Source organism: Acipenser ruthenus, chromosome 4 (assembly GCF_902713425.1).
Source record: "Acipenser ruthenus chromosome 4, fAciRut3.2 maternal haplotype, whole genome shotgun sequence".
Classification (NCBI taxonomy): Eukaryota; Metazoa; Chordata; class Actinopteri; order Acipenseriformes; family Acipenseridae; genus Acipenser; species Acipenser ruthenus.
Genome location: NC_081192.1, coordinates 62,114,895 through 62,137,748, shown reverse-complemented (window position 1 = coordinate 62,137,748; position 22,854 = coordinate 62,114,895). Strand labels below are relative to the sequence as shown.

Here is a 22,854-nt window from a genome sequence, read left to right as displayed (position 1 = left end):
AAAATAAAATAAAAACGAGAGAGAAATAAACTTTCTACATTGCCAGGAATATTACAATGTTGCTTCCAAAATCAATTTTAAAAAAGCACACGTTTTTCTTGTTTTCTTATTTCTAATTGTTTTAAAGGTGTTGCTATAATCATCTCTATTTTAAATCAAATACAATTTAGAGTAGAATTTGACAACTTCATTTTATGAATATATCTTCCAAAAACTACTAAGAAATTAAAGATATACAAAAACTTCTGTTCAATGTTTGTTAAAATAAAGCAAAGTATCAACACCACCAAAATGTACATTTATATCCAACTTCCCTAAAATAAAATGCTGCGTATCATTACGGCAGACTGTACACATTTCTGGGTAGCAGTGTGGAGTAGTGGTTAGGGCTCTGGACTTCTGACCGGAGGGTCGTGGGTTCAATCCCTTGTGGGGGACACTGCTGCTGTACCCTTGAGCAAGGTACTTTACCTAGATTGCTCCAGTAAAAACCCAACTGTATAAATGGGTAATTGTATGATGTGATACAAGATGATGTGATATCTTGTAACAATTCTAAGTCGCCCTGGATAAGGGCGTCTGCTAAGAAATAAATAATAATAATAATAATTTCTAGCGCTGACAAATAATGACGCCTTTCCCTGGCCGTGAATAATGACGCTAAAGTGTGTTCCAATTAAAACACTTTTGCGCCCCCTACGACCTACAACCCTTCGAAGTGATCACTCTTGGAAGTGATCACTTTGAAGGGAAGTAGGGTGTAGGGGCGAGGTTTTGAAATGGAACACAGCCCTGGTCTCCCTGAGTCTGTCTCAACTCCATAGCACAGAACGTTACAATGCTAACATTTTAACTAATATTCTTAGCAGTAATTAAAAAAATAAGTGGAAAAGACAAAACACTACCCCCCGTAACAGTAGCTAACCAAAGCATTCTCACACAGACGCACTGATATACAGAAGTGATTTAATACACATTTTAATCAATATTTAATTATGATATGTATAAATAAACTGATGTTCATTTATTAAAATAAAACACTTTTAAACCAACGTTGTTTACTTTTCACTGGAAGATGTTCTCGTGCGTAGTGATATTTACTGTTATTGGAAAGCTTTTTTTTGTTTTGTTTTTGCTGTGTTCATAATTATAGGTTTACAATAGCATTAAGGCACTCCAGGGGGTGGATTTATATGATATAGCCTAACCGCACCGGTTACTCATGTCAACCCATCCCGTTGTGTTAATGCTTCATTATGCCCTATAGCTGAAAGCTGATTTGCTGATACTGAATCGTTTTCTTATCTATAATAATAAATTCCAGTTCTCGGACTTTAAACTGTGTTTATGGCCTCTTACATATTCGACGCACACCTTTGAATTTCACAACCTACGACTGAAGTACCACATAAAAACTTTACCCGGAACACTCCCCTCCCCGCATTCAATTTCTAGTGTTCATCCGCAGTCTGTCAGTTGCATGTGGACCAGGATTAACAGTAACCCGAAGCAAAAAGGAATAGAAAACGACAAGTAAGCGGTTTATTTATTTATTTCAAACATACAATCACGTTTTTGATTAATATCTGTTGCAAAATATCTGCTATTGACCAAAACGGAAATGCAGATCACTAGGTGAAAATGGCTTGCTTGTATTTTGTTTTGGAATCCACTGTAGCAGTTTAAAAAAAAAAAAAAAAGACTGTATAAACATTTTTAATTTTAGTTTGAGGACTTGTTAATGATGTAAAACAGAACAAACAAATAAAAACACGGTTTACAACGAACGAGTATTATTTAGTTTAGTTAGCGTACATCTGCGCCATACCTTTAACGAGAACTACAGGAAGATACAACAGGATGTAAATTGAAATATTGAGTCTCAAAATAAGAGTCCGTACTCAGACATTTAATACACATGTACACAGTTCAGTAACACTTTATATAAAGCTGTATTTTGCAGGGATGGCAATTTTGGGCTGTTTTTTTCGGAGCTTTATATTTGTTTAGGCACATAGTAAAACATGGAAGGGCTCATGAAAGAGAGTCTTACCAGTAAAATCCCTGACAAGGTTTATAGAAAATATCTTAATTTAGGAGTGTAGACAATAAACGGTTGGACTTTACAATAAAGGGATGTAGGTTATTTATAAAAAGACCCTCCATGTACAACGGTTTACTGTATATTATCTGTATTTTTTTGTTTATTTATTTATTAATTTTCTTACAGGGTAGAGCAAGATGAATCCAAATATAACCATTGTAATTGTCTATTTTGTAATTCTCAGAAATGTCCCACATAGAAAGTCTCAGTGCTGCCAATACCCAGTTTACCCTGGAGCTCTTCAGAAAGATCAATGAATCCAATTCTAGTGGCAACATCTTCTTTTCTCCATTGAGCATCACAGCAGCTCTAGCAATGGTGTATCTCGGGGCCAAAGGAAACACTGCTGCTCAGATGGCCAAGGTAAGGTAATGTTGTACTTGGGAATGCTTCATGCTTAATTGAGGACCTATATTTTGCCTGTTGCATGAACATATAGGCTGGCAAATACACTGACTCGCTACTGGGGTTATTGGGCACCAGTTTAAATTGTGACCCTGTCTTATACATTGTTATTGAGGGTTGTTTTGGGATGCCACATAGTGCTCACTCTGTGACTTCACTTATCCTAATTACCTTGACTGGGGGGCTTGCTAGCGACTTGCTGCTTAGAGGTGTAGGGAGAGAATGAGTCACTAAATAAGCAAGACCACCTGAACTGTATCTGAAAATGGCAAGTGAGTCAGCAGGGTTTGGCCCCTTACCTGCCACTGTTTATCTAGGTGTCTCCCAGCTCCAGAGATTTAAGAATTTAACTTGAGAAGCTGTTAACGTTCCCCTGGGACACCCAATTGCAATGCCAATATATTAAAGTAAACATTACATTATATTGCAGCATGAGTCACTGTTTAACTTCAGATTGCCTTTTTGTGTGCACAGCCTGTGAGAAGGACAAGCCTGCTTCTATTTCAGTTGCCAGTTGCTTTAGTATTAAGTAATATTTTGGCACAAAGTACAGGTGCAGTAAATGAGAAGATGTTGGGTAAAGGAAGATTAATGTGTTTGTTTTAGAAAATCTTTACTTACAAATTGAGCATTTGGTTATTTGCTAAGTATCCTTTGCGTTATCTGTGACTGTTTACAATATCTCTGTCTTTTGACCACTTGCTCAGTCCCTTTGCTGAAGTCTTGTTTTTTGTCCTTGTCTTGGGGTGAATCTGTGAGAGAGCATGACAAGAGGCAGATATCCTTATTTGAACTTTGACCTGTTTTGTGCTTACAAAAGCTACATACAACTGAAATTCCAGATACCTTGATGGTCAATGTAGACCAAAGTGGGAATTGAGTTTCTTGTAGTTTTATACATCATTTACTGTGTTGTAATTTAGTGGTCTGGTCTGGTCCTTTAGATTTGAGTATTGTGACACTAATGAACCTAAAAAGTGGGGGAGAGCTTTATTTACAAGAACCAGCTGTCCTCCAAATCATTTTTTTTACAAGATGTGTCTAAAATGGTCAATTTCACTGAAATGTATGTCACAGTGGACTCAATAAACCATCAATACAATATAAATGCTGTTTTTGTGACTTTATAGTAGCAGTGTTTCCTAAATAAATTTGTAGAAACATGTTTCATTGTGTATGATGGGCGTTTAGATGTAACAGATTTGACTTATTTTTAAAATAAATTATAAACATTTCCCATTCTTCCTAGCCATACCTTACACATTTGCTTAGCACACCTTAAAGCTTTATATCCCTGTGTGTTTTACCAACTTTTTATTAATAAGCCTGATTTAGATCTGCTTTGATTCAAATGTTTTTGACAGGCACTCCATTTCGAAAAGACCGTGGACGTGCACTCTGGTTTTCAGACACTGAGTGCTGACATCAACAAACCTGGTGCTTCCTATTTGCTGAAACTTGCTAACCGTCTGTACGGAGAGAAGACGTTCAGCTTTCTTAAGGTCAGTTGGATAGATTACACCTGCCACCATATGTCTGTTAATTATAGTTTGAGCAGAGGGGGTATTCATTTTTAATTCTAGTATCTATACCAGGTCATATTTTTTCATTCAGAAGATTCAGAAGATTTGACCACTGGGTGGTGGTCTGCAGACCCATTCCTCTCCAGCTTTAACAAATGGAATGAAAGAATAAACTACTTTAGGACTTGATACAGTTAAACATTTTAGAACATGGCTCTGGCGTGGTTGGAACAAAGACCTTTGCCCATCCCTGCAACAAACTGTGTTATTGTCTGTAGAATTCAGCCATTCTGTCTCAGAAATACTGTCTGCATTCAACCTGTAGGAATTCCTGGAGTCCACTTTGAAATTCTACCATGCAGACCTAGCAGCTGTGGATTTCATTGGTGCCACAGAGGAAGCGAGGCAGCAGGTCAACCAGTGGGTAGAAAGCCAGACAGAAGGTAGGTCATTATAAAGGGGCTGTATAAGTAGAATATTTAAAGTGAAAGTCCTCTGCAGCCTGGCATTGTTAACACTTGTGTCTCATTTCCTGATTTCATGTCTGCTTTTACAAAGTTTAAAACAAATCTACAGGATTCTAACATTACTAGCTCAGGCACTTTGTATGTCAGATGACTTGTTTCAATACGGGTCTTTCCGGTCTGTCAAAATGTTTCCTATGGCAATCACCTATTGGTATAACACAGTGGAAGCAGGCTTTGTCATTGGCTCAGGCACTTGCTTTTAAGACAGACCAGAGAAAAAAGTAAACACAGGCATTCCACCTTTGTATTTACTTTTCTAACATCAGTATTAAACAAGTATTGAGTGAATCTGAGAAGAAAAGTATTCAAGTACCTAATAAGCATTGTCAATTCAAATGAGGTCATACAAAGAAAACGACTGAAACCAAAATGAATGAATGAATGGCTTGATTGGATTCCTGTTCTGAAAAGCAAGGACGTGTTGCCTTGGTTTTTGAAGCTGTACCCAGAGAAAGGTTCATAGAAAAAGGGTGAAACTCTACAGATTTGAAAACAGAGGTGGGGACCCTTATTGAAGTTTACCATTGTAAAAGCATAACAAAGTGTAATAAAGCATAGTGACAGCATAGGTAAACATTGTAAAGAATAGTGAGGTATGGTAAAGCATGTTAATAAACATGGCAAACCAGGGTAAACTATGGTAAATGCACAGAATAACCACAGGAAAAGCATGGTAAAATTTAGCGCAAAATTGAAATGTTGAAGTGTGATCATCAAGAAACAAGTCAAAACTATATCCCTTCCCCAAAGGTAAAATAAAGGACTTATTGAAAAAGGGATCAATCAACAGCCTCACAAGACTGGTACTGGTGAACGCAATCTATTTCAAAGGAAACTGGCTGAACAAATTTGATGAAAAGAATACAAAAGAAATGCCCTTCAAACTGAATAAGGCAAGTAGAGCTTGAAGATTATTTGACTGAAAGCAACAAACATATCTCTGTATGTATCTATACAATTTCCAGTATCTGTTTTTTTTAAACTTTGAATATTTCCATTATTCATTGACAAGTAATACAGTTAGTAACCCATGACTTTCCTGACTTTTAATCATTTGTTCCTTGGTCATTTCAAAATCAGACAGAGGTACATTTACAAATGGTTGTTAACTACCCATATGCATTGTCCTTATTTTTTTTGTTTAGATTTTACTGCAGATTTTAATTTTAGATCTTTGGCAGGAATAGTAATAATTTCATTGTTTATTTTGACATTTAATTTAACATTCAAAGAAGCCTTTGTGTGTATACAGTACCTGACACGCTATCGGGACAACTTAATTACAATGTAGCTGGAGTAATATACTAATTTGTAAAATAAACATAGCAAATGTATCACCGACGATGTACTAATTGAATAATTACTCTGTTTATTGCCTAAATTAATATTTTCCTAAAAATGCACTTCCTAGCTAAAAGTATATTGACTGGGTCAACACTACGCATATCAATAATATTAGAATGTTTGTTTTCCAATGGTAATGTGCTTTTTAGAATGAAAGTAAACCAGTGACAATGATGTACCAGATGAAGAAGTTTCCTTTCAATTATGTTCCTGAACTGAAACTCCAAATCCTGGAGCTACCGTATGTTGAGGAAGAGCTCAGTATGATCATTCTACTACCAAATGAGATGGACGATAGCTCCACTGGACTGCAGCAGGTAAGATTGCAATTTTAAATAAGTTGGAACTATTCAGTTATGGGGACAAATCGATCAACAACTTCCCAGGAAGTATGTTTTTAGGACAAGGTTTGCGAACTTCCCTCAACTCAACTTTGTAGAACTTCCGACTCCATGCTAGTTGATCAAATAAAATTGGCTTAACTTCGCTGAACTTCCCATTAACAAAACCTTCCCAAATTAAAGTAGGGGAAGTTGATAGCAGGAAGTTGGAAAATTAAAAGGCCAGTAAAATAACAAGTGAAAAATAAGATACAAATATAACATTGACACTGAGGCAAATGTGTATCCTAAAACAGGCATATATTTTAATAATTCATAGTTTTCATTATTTTTATAGTTAGTAGTAGCTAATTACAGTAGCTAAGTATTTCTAGTGACTGATGAGTATGTTGGATCCTGATTCTCCTTGTTATAGAGCTGTTTGCTGTTTTTGAATTCTCTGTGTATGTATGTACGAATAGCCTGGACTCAAGCCAGCGACCTCCAGGCTATAGGGCGCATCCTTCGCTCCACGCGGAGTGCCTTTACCGGATGCGCCACTCAGAAGCCCTTATTAAATTTTTGCCGTTATGGTACCGGTGTCGTAGGAAATAAGTTGACCAGGAAAAAAGTTGATTGCGCAAGCGCAGTAAGGCAAAAATAGACAAAAGTAAGGCGGGGCTAGAGTTTGATTAAAGGGGAGGTTCACTGCATGGCTTTTTATTTTTATCTGGCCGTTTTATTTACTAGACTGTATATTGGTGCGTGTTTGTGCCACTGTCTTTTCGTATGAACTTTAAAATGTGTGGTCGACGGCTCTATATACGGTAAAATGTTTTAAATCCCTGTCTTTTTATGTTTCTATAACATCGTTGTCAATCAGATGTAGTTTATGTGTGATCGCAGAGATTTATTTATATATTAAATTATTTTACACGTCAAAATGTTGTCAATCTTTAATTAAAATGTTTCAGTAATATAATCTGATGACATGCTGCATCCATCATATTAGTATGACAAGGTCGTATTTTTACATTTTAATATTAGTATAGCTAATAACTTTACTACAGTTTAGACGTGGCAAAACCGCCAGTTAAAAAAAATGAATAGTATATACAGTACCTTGATTTGTCTGCATGTCTTATGTTTATTTAAAAAAAAGGTTCTAGGTTAGGGTTGTGGTTTTTAAACTGGGATAGGGTGAAGAAAATTAACCACAAATAGCCAGACGAAAGCTTTTTTTAGAAAGGAATTGTGTCGTGTACTCAGGTTGGGAATTAAAAAAAAATATATATCGTTGTTTGCACACAGTACATTAACATAAATGCCATATTCTTCGTGAACGTGACAATTGTATTCCTTGCAGTAATATATAGTATTACTAAGGGATAAGATTTGTACTATGTAAAAAAAAAAAAAAAAGGACCCTGTCAAATCTTCTTGATAGGACAAATACAGAAATGAAAAACGTATGCCATGGTAGATATGATTGCTCGTTATGTCTTACATGGTTGCACTACAGGAATTTATAATGTTATAGAGATATATAAAAAAGACATATAATGAGGAAGAGAGATACTATATATATATATATATATATATATATATATATATATATATATATATATATATATATGTATATCTACATGATTTTAAATCGTGATAATTCACTTTAATTCAATATACTGTATCTCTTTCTCGTTATATGTCTTATTGGTTGTTGCACTACAGGGATTTACCATTTTAAAATTATGCTGATGCTGATATTAGAGTAGCCTACATATACTGGTTGCTCTCTCTCACAACACAAAATCTTGGTTGGTGTTGAACTACAGGTATTTACCACGGTTTAGCAAAGACGTTAACTCTTTAGTTTTTAATTAATGAATGTATTGTTTCTTCCCACATTGTAATTGAAGTACATACACTATCAGTCTCCTGTTCGTTTTCTGTCCTAATTATACAAAGTATTGTATGTAAAAATAAATGAAAGAACAAATATAAAGTAATAATGTTGTATTAGCAACGTTTTCCAAGTACATCGTGTGATTGATGTGCACCGTGGCCTAGTTAGTAATCGCAGCATGGAGCTTAATTTTTTCCATGATTGAAACTCATGCTTTAAATTTTGGACAATCGCTCGCATACCTGCTGTCCATACTGTAAGTGTTTCCCAAAACAAAAAGAAATGCAAAATAATGTCAATACGTAACACATTTTGGTAGTTAACGTTTGTTACACAAACAGAAATACACAATCAGAAATGTACAATCATACAATTCATTTTAAATTATTTATTTGCTGCTAATATATATTACAGCGATATTCACATTCCCTTATCTAGCGTAATACTGTCGAATATATCCGATCTACATGTTAATGTAAATTATACGTACAAAGGTTATGCATTTGTTTTAGGCTAATATATCGGATCTAAAGCGATATTCACATCATCTTATCTAGCAGCATACCGCCGAATAAATCCGATCTACTAATTGATATAAATTATACTTATAACATTAATTTTAAATTATTTATTGTTCATTAATATATCCGATCTACTTATTTCCTAGCCCAGGCTCGTTTACATTAGAAACAATGGAACCTCCCCTTTAAATTCTAGAGCTTGATCAACTTTTTTCCTGATCTACTTTTTTCCTGGGACACCGGTTTAATTTTTTCTTAATGGCCTGCAAGTATACCAGATATTTTTTATCGCTCACATTGGTTGGCTCTCGTCCAGGTTGTGGATAAAGATAGAAAGCTGGCGGATTCTTCTTCATGATATATTTCTCCAGTGACTTGATGAGACAGTTTGTATCATCGGCACCCATACATTTAATGATCATATTTTGATACGTCTTAGTGCACTGGGGCAGCTGCTCAGTCACTGCCTTCCACTTTTGACTGGCAGTTTACAGTGAGACATGGTGTTTTTAGAGGCACGTATTGTACTACCAAGTCAGCGATTTGCTATTTTAACACACATTCACTTTTTTATTTGAATTGTTGTTTGTCCCTTACATAGTTATTTAAATGTTTTTAACTATTGAAACTCAAAGTTAGTACAGCATGTACAGTAAATCCAAGATGGACTTATGGTTAAATACCGCTAATGAGCTGATTTCTGTACATTAAAAGGTTTTTTTAATTGGTTTAAAAAACACTTTTTTTTTTTAAAGCTTTTGTTTCAGATATCTTTAAGTTGGGTTAAAACTATTTAATAAAATCCATTTAGATTTTCTGTTTAAATCAAAAAATATGTTTGAGCACCCTGCTGATAGTGTTTTTCAGTTTGTCTGTCAGTACTCCGCTCTGTGCTGCCTTTAAAATGTGGGCATTTCCTCTGCGATGCTAATATTATTTTCCAGGAAGGTTTGACTTCCCTATTCTTCAAATAACATGTTATTAAAAGTTTGAAAAATGACTTTAAATGACATTTTGTTTCAAATAATTGGTATGCAGCAGAGAAGTTAGTTTGATCGACTTGCCCCCTAAGTTTTCTACATGCAGCCACGACACAAAGGCCAACAATCACTAACCATGGTGATGAGAACTTAGACTGGCAGAGTAGAGTGGTCATGAAATTGTTGACAAAAGAAAGTAAAACAGCAGCAGATATTTTATGGAGAAAGTAATTCATGGGTAGAGCATCAGAACCTGAACAAATCGGGGCAAAAAGTAACTGTACAGTAAATGTTTTATTTATAGTTATTCAAACCATAAATCAGAGTAACGCCTTGATCGAAGTTGTGGAAATGGCTTATGAAACCATTTAAAAATATTTTTTGTGTGTTTCTAAGCTGGAGAAAGAGCTGACTTTGGAAAAGATCCAGGAGTGGACTAAGAGGGACAACATGGACACTCACACTGATATATATGTCCACCTTCCCAAATTCAAGCTGGAAGAAAGTTATGAACTGAAGACACACCTGGCTAGCTTAGGCATGGCAGATGTTTTCTGCTCCAAAGCTGACCTGTCAGGAATGAATGGAGGGCCTGGCCTCTTCTTGTCCCAGGTTGTGCACAAGTCCTTTGTGGAGGTGAATGAGGAAGGCACTGAAGCTGCTGCTGCCACAGCCGGCATAATCGCCTTCTGTATGCTGCGAGAGGAGCATTTCACTGCGGACCACCCATTCCTGTTCTTCATTCGGCACAACAAAACCAACAGCATTCTCTTTTTTGGCAGGTATTCATCTCCATGATGGAGCTGAAAAAAAAAAATTTAAAAAATGGAAATAATCTTTCCTTTTCATAATGTAATATGCCCCTGGCTTGATTCCCAATGACCAACAACTAAACCTGAAATTAAAGCTTTTTTTATGAATGAAGTGTGTTGCTTTACTTTACAACTGATTGTCCCAAGGCACTTATCCTAGTTTTGCACAATTATATTTTGTTTGCTTATTAAACTTTAAAACTTAATTTTCACTATAACAGTGCATTTCCTTGTGTGTGTGTAACAATGGATTTGAAATTTCTTTAAACTGAAACTTAACAGGCAGTATTTCTCAAGAGTCTGCAGGCTCCATTAGTACTGTATTTTCACAAATATAAGCTTGTGCCTGTATTCAAGACTGTGCTTATGCATAAACCTACAGTAGGTACATGTGCTGGAGAGCTGAAACAGAAGACACAATATGTATAAGCATTCAAACAAAATAATAACATCACTAACTTACTATACAGTAGATTCTTTTGTGAACATCAACATTTCCAATCATAATTCAGTTTGTCCATATGCATATGCACAAAAACAAGCAGAAAAGAATTGCTGCACGTAGGCGCATGCACTTATATTCACGATAATACAGTGTCTCAACTTTACACTATTACAGTAGGCTAGGCAGGGAAAGTTTTTTAAAAGCTGGCAGGCAACAAAGTTAACTCTGCAGCTACAGTAAGCCAGTAAACATGTTGAAGACCTAAAGCTGGAAGAAAATACATCAAGGTAATGTTACAACAATAATAAAGTTAATATTAAGTGCATAATATGGTTCTTACATCAACAAAATAATGTTCATTGAAAGAATGTCCTTGAGGCTTGCACTAGTGGAGGCATGTACTGTACTGTTTTAGGGAGGAACAGAATCTACACCCAGCTATTACAATTACACAGATTACAGAGCAATTTTAAAACTAAAAGAAAGTACCAAAATAAGCTTATGTGTAGTTTAGTATTCTAAGAAAAACAAATGTGTGTGCTACCCTATATCTCAATAAACATTAAAGCCTTAAATACATAGGCTTAGCTAGTCAAAATACCTGCTAGAGAAAATTGCTTAAATATTACAGTATATCAAAATTAATTTTGGTTTTCAGTTATCCACAAAACCTACAGTTTATACTTGCCAGCAAAGATTGTGGTAGACTAGAAGAGTCGCTAGCAACTCATCATGTCCACACTTTATCAATTAAATGTCACACATACAGAGCAATCCATTTTACGCAATATTTTATTTGTGTGCTTTGTTTAATAGCATATCTGGCACCATTTATTTAGATACAAGTAATGTCTGGATTAGAAAGAGTCAGGGAAACAAGAGAATTATGTACTGCCACCAAGCAGCAAAAGACCCTAGTGCACAGGCAGTTCAGTTTACAAACTTCTATAAGGGAGGTGGAAGATATATACAGTATACAAATCTCAGCTAGCACTAATCGTGGATTACCTACCAAATCGAGGACTATGAAACCAGCCAAAAGTTATCTAATAAAACACAAATTAAACTCAAGTTTTATTATGCTTAAAAACAAAACTACAATTGCACACACCCTTGAACAAACAACAATATGTGAATACATTTACAATAACCCTAGGGATAAAGTGAAGTACCCAAGCTGGACAATTTTAAATACAACAATAAAAACAAAGCAAACATAATAAAACACTGACACATTACAAGAAGAGAAGTTAGGAGCTAGTAGGGCAAAACAGAACTGAAGGCAAAAGACAATTTTACAGCATAGGTAAATTACAGGCAAGTTTAAATATAGCAGGACAATATCATTAGCTATTAGAACATGGGGATTGGGAGTTGTCCAGTTCTGACATTTAACAAGCACTGACATTGTATATTCATATATCCAACTCCTGAATGATCTGTCACGCACAGATTTACATCATGATCAACAGACACAGTTTTTTCGGCACAAACCATTGCCACACGTGTAACTTTAAGCAGATTTCTTCCAGTTCTTCTTACAGGAGTAAGTGTAATCATTCTTAGTGCTCTTATATTAAACAGCTTTGGAAATGGCTTAAAGAAACTACTTTTTCTGCTAGCTGGATGACATCAACAAGGTAATGGGGCAGGGGAGCTGTGATTCCACCTGAGAAGACACCAGAGTAACTATACATTGGACAGAGGGAGAAATCATAGACATTGTTATAATAAATGAGTTTGTATGTTCTATGGTGCATCCTCTTGTGGTGTCATTGCAAATTGGTGGACTTGATCATGTGACCTGCGAAGCTCTACGGATGCTAAATTCCTTTAGAAATATCAACACTAAGAAAAGTGTAGAATCTTTCCTATGTAATAGTTGATTCAACATACTTGTGTTTTTTTCTTTGTCAGGATGTTAACAATGAAAAGAAAAATTACAGGTACGCTACTTGTAGCAACATGTGGGGACATATAATGCTATTGTGGGAGGTAATGTTTTGTGTTCATAATAAAAGTCTCAGACTGCCATTACCATTAAAATTTTGAAATGTCCAAATTAGTTTGTAATTAGACATTGAATAGGAAACGATATGCACTGTATGTTTGAGCTGGGTTTAAACATTGCACATTACGTACTGATGTACTTAAAAAAATTTTTTTTTTTTTTTTAGCTGAAATACATTAAAATAGGTTAAATACTTTAGGGGCACACCTTTTATTTGTTTAGATGAGGAAAATATCTTCAAGTTCCACGGGTCAACTGAAGGAAATGCTCATGCTAGGTTAGGTTACTTAATATAACCCTGGTTCCCTGAAAGAGAAGACAACCACCAATGACATTATGTATGGGATATGCCTGCCCATTGGGTAGGTATCGCTGAGCTTGCTATACCAGAGCTGCCGATAGACCCCTTCCTGGGATGATGCAATCGGTCCTGCGCACCGGGGTGATGAAACTCTCATCAAAAGGAAGCCATTTCTCTTTTTCCATCGAATCTGTGAGGACAACCAAGAAGGAACGGCAGCACATGAGGGACGCACAAGCACCGTCTAACCCAGAGGTTAGCGGTGTGAACTTACACCCTCAAGGACCCTTGTGCCTACAGAAGGCAAGGCAGGGTCTACCACATTAAGATGGTAGAACCTGGAGAAGATATGTGGTGTAGCCCAGCTAGCCGCAGTACAAATATCAGACATCGAGGCACCTCTGAAGAGGGCCCAAGATGTAGCCAACCTTCTAGTGGAGTGTGCGACTACCCTACAGGTGGAGGCAAGCCAGCACTATTATATGCAGTTGAGACCTTATCCACAATCCAACGTGACAGACGCTGCTTAGAGAGGAGCTGTCCTAGGGTCCATGTCCCGTGACAGACGAAGAGCTGGTCAGATTGACTCAGAGCTCTTGTATTATATACGTAGCATCTCAATGCCCGCACTGGGCAGCGGAAATTTAATTTCTCATCCTCTGTTGAAGCAAACAGGTGGATGGAAGGACTCCAATTCCACAGACTGATTAACGTGGAAGGCTGTGATCACCTTGGGGAGGAAAGCAGGGTTGGTGCGCAGAGACACCCTGCTGCCATCCTCCCAAATACGCATGCAGGAGCTGTGCACAGGCAACGCCTGCAGCTCACTGACCCGCTTAGCGGAGGTGATAGCCAAGAGGAAGGCTGTCTTCATAGACAGGTACTTCAGCTCTATGGAGTGTATGGGGCCTTCGTAAGAGCCTCCAGTACAACATTAAGGCTCATTTCGGGGAGAACAGTCCTCCTAGGAGGGCGTAATCACCGAGCGCCTTTAAGAAAACGGGTAGCCAAAAAATGCGGACCCGGAGACACCGAATCTACAGGGGTATGGCAAGTAGAGATAGCCGCTAAATACACCTTCAAGGTGGAAGGTGACCTACCAGCATCAAGCATTTCTTGCAGAAACTGTAAGATGACTGGCATTCTAACCAGACACCAAGCCTGGAAATACCTCCGCTTGTAGGTGTACAAAGACCTAGTGGCGTCTGCCCTAGCGCTCTGCAACGTACCCACAACTGCATCTGATAGCTCTAGGTATAACCAGCAGTCCCTTTCAGGGGCCAGACCCATAGCCGGAACCTGCCCGGTTCCGGGTGCCAAAGGGAGCCTTTCGCCTGAGGAGATCCATGTGAAGTGGAATCTCCCAGGGCTGGCCGTGCAACAGCTGGGCCACTTGGAGAACTGATGCTTTCTCTAACCGGACTTTTTCGAGAAAAGCCGGGAGCAGCGGTATAGCAGGAAAGCGTACAAAAACGCTTTGGGCCATTCATGCGCTACGCCGATTGGACCGCCTAAGCAGTGGTGGGAGTACCATAGGGTGCAATGTGTCGTCTCTGCTGAGGCGAAGAGATTGATCTGTGCCTTCCCGAACCGTTCCCAAATGCGCTCCACTATCTGAAGGTGGAGTCGCCACTCTGATGGATGCGGGAGGTCCGCTGCCCAGTTCACCGCTCCGGGAATGTGCATCGCCCGTAGGGACAGACAGTTCCTCCGAGCCCATGTCAATAGTCTGAAGGCCATGCGATGCAACCCCGGGAACCGTAGGCCACCCTGGTGGTTGACATACGCCACCACTGTCGTGTTGTCCATGTGGATCAATACATACGTACCGCTCAGCACTGGGAGAAGGTGGTGGAGAGCAAGGGATACCGCTTGCAACTCCAGCATATTTACGTGCAGGGATGTCCAGCGGTACGGCCATGATCCGCGTACTCCTCTGCCTTCCCAGACTGCTCCTCAACCCAAGTTGGAGGCGTCTGTCGTCACCACTTGGCGGTTCAACACTACTCCCATTCGTACACCTTTGCGCAGGTGAGAGGTAGTCCTCCACCAGCGTAGGGCTGCCGAGCACACGAGACACAGTCAGCCGACGGGGTCTGTGGTGTTTGGCATTAAGGTGGAACGCATTGAGCCATGCTTGTAGCAGGCACATGGCTCCGGCCATCAGACCCAGTAGTTTCTGGCACAATAGGCAGCCGTAGGGGAGCCATTTAATCCTGTACCTCAGAATATTGTAATCTCCCAAGTGTTTAATCTGTAGTATTTTGTACTTAATCATATCCTGATGTAACTATCACTACTTAATCATATCCTGATGTAACTTTCACTATTATCTGCTGTATTATTGAATTGTGGTTTGTCACACTTGAGAATTATTGTATTTCTTGTTCTTATTGTATGACTTATATTGTAACACTTGAATGTATTTGTATTTGCTTGCGATTGTAAGTCGCCCTGGATAAGGGCGTCTGCTAAGAAATAAATAATAATAATAATAATAATAATAATAGCGTCCATGCACTTTGCGTACGAGGAGCTAGGGAGAGGCCGAATGGCAGCACAGCAAACTCGTAAACGCTTCCTTGAAAAGAGAAGCGGAGATACTTTTTGTGCTTTGGACGAATGGGAACGTTAAAGTATACGTCCCGTAAGTCCGGTGGTGAACCAGTCGCCCGGGCGGATGGACTGTTGGATGTGACAGTGTGTCAGCATTTGGAACCTCCTTTCTTTTAAGAACCCGTTGAGGAGCCTCAGGTCTAAGATGGGGCGAAAGCCGCCGCCCTTTTTGGGTACCAGAAAATACCTTGAGTAGTACCCCTCTCTGTGGGAGTTGGGGTCTACGAGACTAATGGCTCAGTTGCACAGGCGCCCACTTCCTTCTGAAGTACCGAGGCCTGGAGAGGGTCTGTCACGAAAGTATTTATGATGCCTTGAAAGGGAGGAGGTCCCAAGCGGAACTGAAGCACATAACCGTTTTGCACGGTGGTGAGCACCCAGGAGTCTGAGGTGCAAGCGCGCCAGTACTGCAGCTGTTGTGCCGAAAAGGGGGTCTGAGGCTGCCAGCCTTCAGGGGCCCTGTTCGGGCTGCCGAGGCCGAGGCAGGGCAGTTTGGGGTGGCTGTTTAGGGTGCTGGCCCTGAAAATGCCTCCTGTGATGCTCTCATGGCCCTCTCCAAATGAGCTTCTTTCATCTGGGGCTGGAAAGCCTCACAGATGCTACAGGCCACATCCCTCTTGAGGGCCAAGGTGGCATGTTGAACACCCAAGCACCACGCAGGGGGTATGCTTGTCCTCTTACGGGATATTGGCGTTGCAGGCCGTGCAGGGGTGGAACCCCAACTTGCCTGACATGGGCCTGGTGTTCTGCATGGAACGTGCACTGCGCTCAAGCACTGAACGCCGTGCACTCACCCACTAGCGCTGCAGCAGAGGGTACCTAACACCGCGCACTGTGCACCGCGTACCGTGCAGCACCGCATGCCCGTGCAGTAGTGTAGTATAGTGCCGAGCCCTATGCGCACAGAGTAACGTACAGCACTGTGAGCTGTTGCGCTAGGTCTGAGACAGTGGCCAAGCACCGTGTACCGTGTGCACTGTGCGCACCGAGTACCGTGCACCACTGTGCATTCCTGCACTAGCATTGTACATCGCACCATGTACCGTGTGTACCGTGCGTCCTGAGCGCCGTGCACACAGAGTACCATGCATTATGTGTACCGCGTAGCACCGTGAGTTCCCGCACTAGCATTGTAGTAGTGGGTACCAAGCACCATGTGCACAGTGTACCGTGCAGCGCTGTGACTGTGCACTGACCCTGAGGTGCTGGGCACCATGTGCCATATGCACTGAGATACCCAAGTGTCATGTACCAGGGGGACACAAGGCAGAAGCCGCGGTGGGTGAGTTGAAGCAGACAAAAACACGGTAGATAGTATAGGGAAGAGCACACTGTTTCTTTACAAGGCCTGACTCACTGAGGTGGGCGGGCCTCCACAGCCAGAAGGGTCTACTCGACAGCGGGGATGCGGCAAGGCCTAGTCCCATGGATGAACTGTGTACTCAGAAAGAATAGACAATCACCCGAGGATGACTGCACAGGGAGTCACTCACACATGACAGATACAAAGAGCAGCCTACCACACAAACGAGAAGGCTGCTGAAAGACAGAAAGGCAAAAAGGCTTGGTCTTTTTCAAAATTGTTGATTCTGGGAAAGCAGCGAGCCAGCTTTCAGTACGAATGCAAGGCAAATACAATCGACTTGAGAAGCTCTTTTTTATCAACATGCTCAGCTCAACACAGAGGTCTTACTGTACCGTCTTGAGAAGGAAAAAGAGAAATGGCTTCCTTTGGTTGAGAGTTTTATCCCTTCGGTGGGCGGGACCAAGTACATCATCCCAGGAAGGGGCCTATCAGCAGCTCTGGTATAGCGAGCTCAGCAATACCTACCCAATGGGCAGGCATATCCCATACGTAATGTCATTGGTGGTCATCTTCAAATTGAAAGGGAACTTGCCAGGCAAATTCTTATTAAACTGAGCTCAACTTAGAGCACTGGTTTGATACAATCCTTAAAACAGTTTCCAAGTTAAGTAATGAAACCTGCTGTGGTAGGGTACAAATGGAATAGTACCTCAACTCCCATTTCATACCCCAATGAAAAATCAGTTAGTAGAACTGCTTTGTTGGTATGAACTACAATATTACCCAGGTATCCCAAAACTGTTGGGTAAATTCCTATTACCTATTTGTAAACAGTATTCTATAAATTAAAATAATTCTATAAAATAAAACTATACACGAAACCAAGACAAGCAGACAAACATTTCAGTTTTTACCTTAGTATTGTAAAACTTTTTTTTTTTTTTTTTTTTTTTTTTTAAATCACCTGGTCAAATCTAAAAAGAACAAAAACAAAACTTTGTTTTCACTGTTGCAGACGGCCAGATACCAAAGGAGAAAATAAAATAATAAATCAGACACAATGGACAGAATTTTACTTCAGTTGATTCAGAACAGAGGGGGGGTCTCGGAAGGTAGATCCTCATCACATGTACGTTTTTCTTTGTTATTATATTTTAAGCTTTCATAGCAGTGTACCATATTAAAATGTTTTAAACATATTGGCTAGTTAAGGTTGACAGATGCAACAGGCTTCCGCCAAGCTCTGCAACCGCACCTTAATTCTGAGCGCTTAACATCTCCTGCCATTCAGTGTTGTGCTTCCTGAACAAAACACTGCCAAATAAAGCGGTGGTTTTGTATTGTGGACTAATGTGCACTGTGGCCTTAGTTTGGAGCATTTTATAATACTGTGGCTACACCCTGGATGTCATCTGAATACACCTATCTGGGGCTTATGCCTAAAAAGTAGCGGTGGAAATTCTCAAAAAAAATCAAGCTGTGATTTATCCTTATGGGCTACAGGTTGATCACAACTCTGACACACTTTCAGTTTACGTATCTGACACGTTGCCCACTTTGATTCTTTCTTGGAATTCCGAAGCTTGCGAGCAGCAGCTGGGAAGAAGTCTTTTGGATGCAGTACTGGCCTACTTGAGAGACTTACAAAGGGGCCTACACCTGGGCGTGTTCAAAGTGGGCAGCATCATGGACGCCACAGTCAAGCGGGGGTTGAGCTGTGGAAACATCTTGAAAAAAGCAGACCACTTGCTTTACATAGAAGCTCAGTTGAGGAATATTAAACAGCATGGTTTCAACCAATAAGGTGGCAGTAAACAGTTGTAATGGAATTAATTGTTTAAAAAGGTCTTCGGACTATTGTAAATAAAAGGCAGGTTTAGTAAGTATGCAAGTGTGCATCTACTATACTGGGGAAAAAAAGGACAGGTAGTGTTCAAAAATGTTAGAATTTATTTTTATTTTTTCATTAAGAAACAAAACATATAATTTTAAACATTAAGTTTTACAAAATAAAGCTTTCTTTTTTTTCTTCAACAAAGATTATCGATCACTGAATACAGTTCTTTCAATGAATCAATTTTCAGGATACTGTACAGAACAGAAATCACAGTTCCATGCTGCACTGTTTCAGTTGATTAAGCAAGTTTTTAATGCTTTGCAAATAGACTAATTTGTGAGTGCAAGCAGGAATAACCAAGGGACAGCCAACGGCAAAGCCCAGTCTGTTTAAAAAACAGGATACTGCCTGATCCCAGTCCAGCGGCTGCAGAGACAGTTATGTCAGGTCAAGGTGACCTTTGCATCTGAAGATGTTGTTTTCATCAAGCATTAAAAGCATGTGGAACATACTTTCCCATATTTGGCATTGCTTCATCTTATAACCAGACCCAAGACCCCTGCATGCATTGACATCATGATTCCAAAACTTGTTGCATCAACTCTACAGTTGCAGGTTAAATTACAAATATCTCTCTGTAACAATTTTATTACATTCAATGAAAGACTGATTACTGTTAGGATATCAGTAGAAACTTATTTTTACGCAAAATATTAAGTATTGCAACATTTAAAGTACACACTTGTGTTCAGTTATTTGCTGCATACGTAAAGAAGTTTATTCCCTTCAACTCCTCTGGCAGGTAATCCTGTTCCACAGGTTCACTGAAGGCTGGGTTGTACTTGTAGCCTTTCGCATAGCCAAGGTTCTTCATGAGTTTGGTGGGGGCGTTCCTTAGGTGCAGAGGGACAGAAGGCAGTGGCCCTTTGTGAGTCCTTAAGCATGCCTTTACATTACCATAAGCTTTGTAAATGTCAACTGACTTAGGGGCTCTGGCTAGGTAAACAACACATTGTGCCAAAATCACCTGAAGAGGAAAACAAAAAAACAAAAAAATTAACACAAGTTCATCAATATAGTCTGAAATATTTTCAGGTTAGAAGCACGAAAAAAGCACATTTCCTAGGCACTAGTGAAGAAAATGTTCAAAGATCCAGTATTTCACTTACTTAGATCCAAACTGCCACTCTTCATAGAGGTACACATATACATAGGCCCCTAACTTCGTTGAAATGTGGGAGGGCAAATTGAAGGACTAACTTCCAAGCATACCGAGTGCTTAAAAAAACAAGCAAATCTTACTGTTCAGTCTTTGTCAAGTTACTGTTTTAGTATTTGTAAATCTACAGACTTCGGCTTTTACTGAGCATGTATTAATAACAAATACATGCAAGTAGCACCCGTACCAGTGGCATCTCTGCACAATGCTACACAGGTAGAATTCCCACATGCAGCTTATTAAAGGAAAGTGTTAAACAAACAAAGAAAAGCAAGTACTGTTCTTTTAAAGGTAAGTGTTCTCTAAGCTAGACAGTTCAAATTACTTGTCATGTCAAAAGTATTGGTTTTAAAAAACATTTTGAAGTGCAAATACTTTTGCTAAATAAAACAGTTTTATCAGTGTTAGTTGCAGGAAGGAGTAGTTTTATACCACTACAATTGTTTTATTCCTGCAAGTCTTTGCGTTTGTGCTTGTTTCTAAATAGGGCCATTGAGTTAGAGAGCAAAGTTATTTTGTTATGGGCAAACTTTACTTAAAACCATAATTATTTGTTTATTTAACAGATGCCTTTATCCAAGGAGACTTACAGAGGCTAGGGTGTGTGAACTATGCATCAGCTGGAGTCACTTACAACTACGTCTCACCCAAAAGACAGAGCACAAGGAGGTTAAGTGACATGCTCAGGGTCACACAATGAGTCAGTGGCTGAGGTGGGATTTGAACCAGGGACCTCCTGGTTACAAGCGCTTTTCTTTAACCACTGGAGCACACAGCCTCCTAACTGCTGCTACTGCAAACAAGTAATTTCTTGCTATTTTAAAAATATTTATATATTTTTTACTTTAAATATTGGGCAAGGTATCTTTAACAAGGGCTGACATTGTGCAGAATGGCAGGGAGGGTAATGTAAGCAAAATATTTCAATTACTTTTTTTACAATTTTAGGTACGTCTTTAAAGTAAAATGACACTGGCTGCAAACGAAGGCCTGCAAACGTATTTATTTTATTTTTTTATACATGATGCAAGCAAATTCCTACCCTGTACTTGATTTGATTGTATGAGCAGAACACAACAAGTGTCATTGTGAAAGCTGAACATTAATTTCAATAAGGATTGAATTTTATTGGAAAAGATATTGTAGCCTAATACACTAAAGTAAAAAGAGGCTTCTGTTATTTTGAAATACCACTGCTTCAGATAATTACTACTGGTTAATATCAATGCAACAACATTTTTTATTTAGGGTTGGTGTTAAACCGGTTTATGGCTACCCAGGAACAAAGTTAATTCCTGTTAATTCCCTTTAAAAAACAACCAAAAAAAAAGGTCTGATTCTTGCTCCCCCCCCCCCTTTTTCTTATTTTGCCATCTTAGCAATGGCTTTCTTACTGCCACTCGACCTGTCAAACCTGCAGCTCGAAGTCTTCTCTTCACTGTTGAAACTGAGACTGGCTTACTTCGACCAGTGTTAAGCTGTGCTTGAAGCTGTTGTCCTGTGAGCCGCCTATCACGCAAGCTGTTGACTCTCAGAAACTTGTCTTCTGATTCTGTTGTGGCTTTGGGTCTGCCAGACCTCTTCCTGTCAGAGTTTCCTCCAGTTTCCAAGTGCCTTTTGATAGTGTAGGAAACTGTACTCACTGACACCTTGGCTTTCTTTGCAATTTCTCTAAAAGGACAGACCTACACTTTTAAGGGTTATAATGGTCTGTCTGTCTTCCTTTGTTAATTGCCTTTTTCTCGCCATTATGAGAGCAATATACTACTTCCTGCAGTACAATACTGTCCAAATAATGCTTAAGAGGGTGTAGTAACACAGTCTGTTCCAACACTGCTTCTATACAGACAGAATCAACAAAAGTTGTAATCAACAAAAGTTGGGACACCTGTAGGAATTGTTAGCATCAACTTTCAAGGCTTAATTTACTTCCATTGCTGCAGAACAGCTGTAAGTTGTTAACCCATTACTTGTTCCCTGAAAAAGGCCTTTTTGTATAACTGAAATGTACATTATTTTTCAGTTTTTGGTAACCTAAACTTTTTTTTTTTTAACCTCTGGCAGTTTACCGCTTACCTTTGTACCATTTCAGGTTATTCACTGGACTTGAACTGCTTAAATTTCAATAAAAACTGAAAAATGGGGGTGTTCTAAAACTTTTGACCGGTAGTGTATATATATATATTATATATATATATATATATATATATATATATATATATATATATATATATATATATATATATATATATATATACATATACATATACACACACACACACACATACATACATATATATAGACACACACACACACACACACACACACATACATACATATATATATAGACACACACACACACATACATACACACATATACAGTGCCTATAGAAAAGTCTACACCCCCTTGAACTTTTTTCACATTTTGTTGTGTCAGTGCCACAGTTTCATACATTTAAATTAGGATTTTTTCCACTTCTCTACAGACCATACTCCACACTGTTAAGGGGAAAAAAATTATATATTAAAAATACAAAACTGAAAGATCATAATTGGATAAGTCTGCACCCCAATGAGTTAATACTTGGAAACACCTTTGGCAGCAATTACAGCTGTGAGTCTCTACCAACTTTGCACACCTAGATTTGGCAATATTTGACCATTCTTTACAAGCTCT

The 22,854-nt window shown here is 39.0% G+C and overlaps 2 protein-coding genes across 3 annotated transcripts in view; one reads left to right on the top strand and one right to left on the bottom strand.

Moving 5' to 3' along the window:
* The first annotated feature begins 1,315 nt into the window (after window positions 1-1,315).
* On the top strand, window positions 1,316-10,660 carry LOC117399534 (leukocyte elastase inhibitor-like). Its single transcript, XM_033998791.3, has 7 exons — window positions 1,316-1,533; window positions 2,289-2,467; window positions 3,874-4,011; window positions 4,358-4,475; window positions 5,310-5,452; window positions 6,053-6,220; window positions 10,027-10,660. The coding sequence occupies exons 2-7, from the start codon at window positions 2,291-2,293 to the stop codon at window positions 10,426-10,428; spliced, it is 1,146 nt and encodes a 381-aa protein (XP_033854682.3). The 5' UTR covers window positions 1,316-1,533; window positions 2,289-2,290; the 3' UTR covers window positions 10,429-10,660.
* Window positions 10,661-19,051: 8,391 nt separating this feature from the next.
* The window catches only part of wrnip1 (WRN helicase interacting protein 1), a 37,827-nt gene continuing 34,024 nt past the window's right edge, over window positions 19,052-22,854 (bottom strand). The window contains exon 7 of one of the 2 annotated variants that reach the window (XM_034000315.3): window positions 19,052-19,985. In XM_034000315.3, coding sequence (XP_033856206.3) covers window positions 19,707-19,985 — 279 coding nt within the window. In that variant the 3' untranslated portion in view covers window positions 19,052-19,706. Of the gene's footprint in view, window positions 21,849-22,854 lie in introns of both variants that reach the window. The other variant, XM_059022623.1, reaches the window with a different exon arrangement.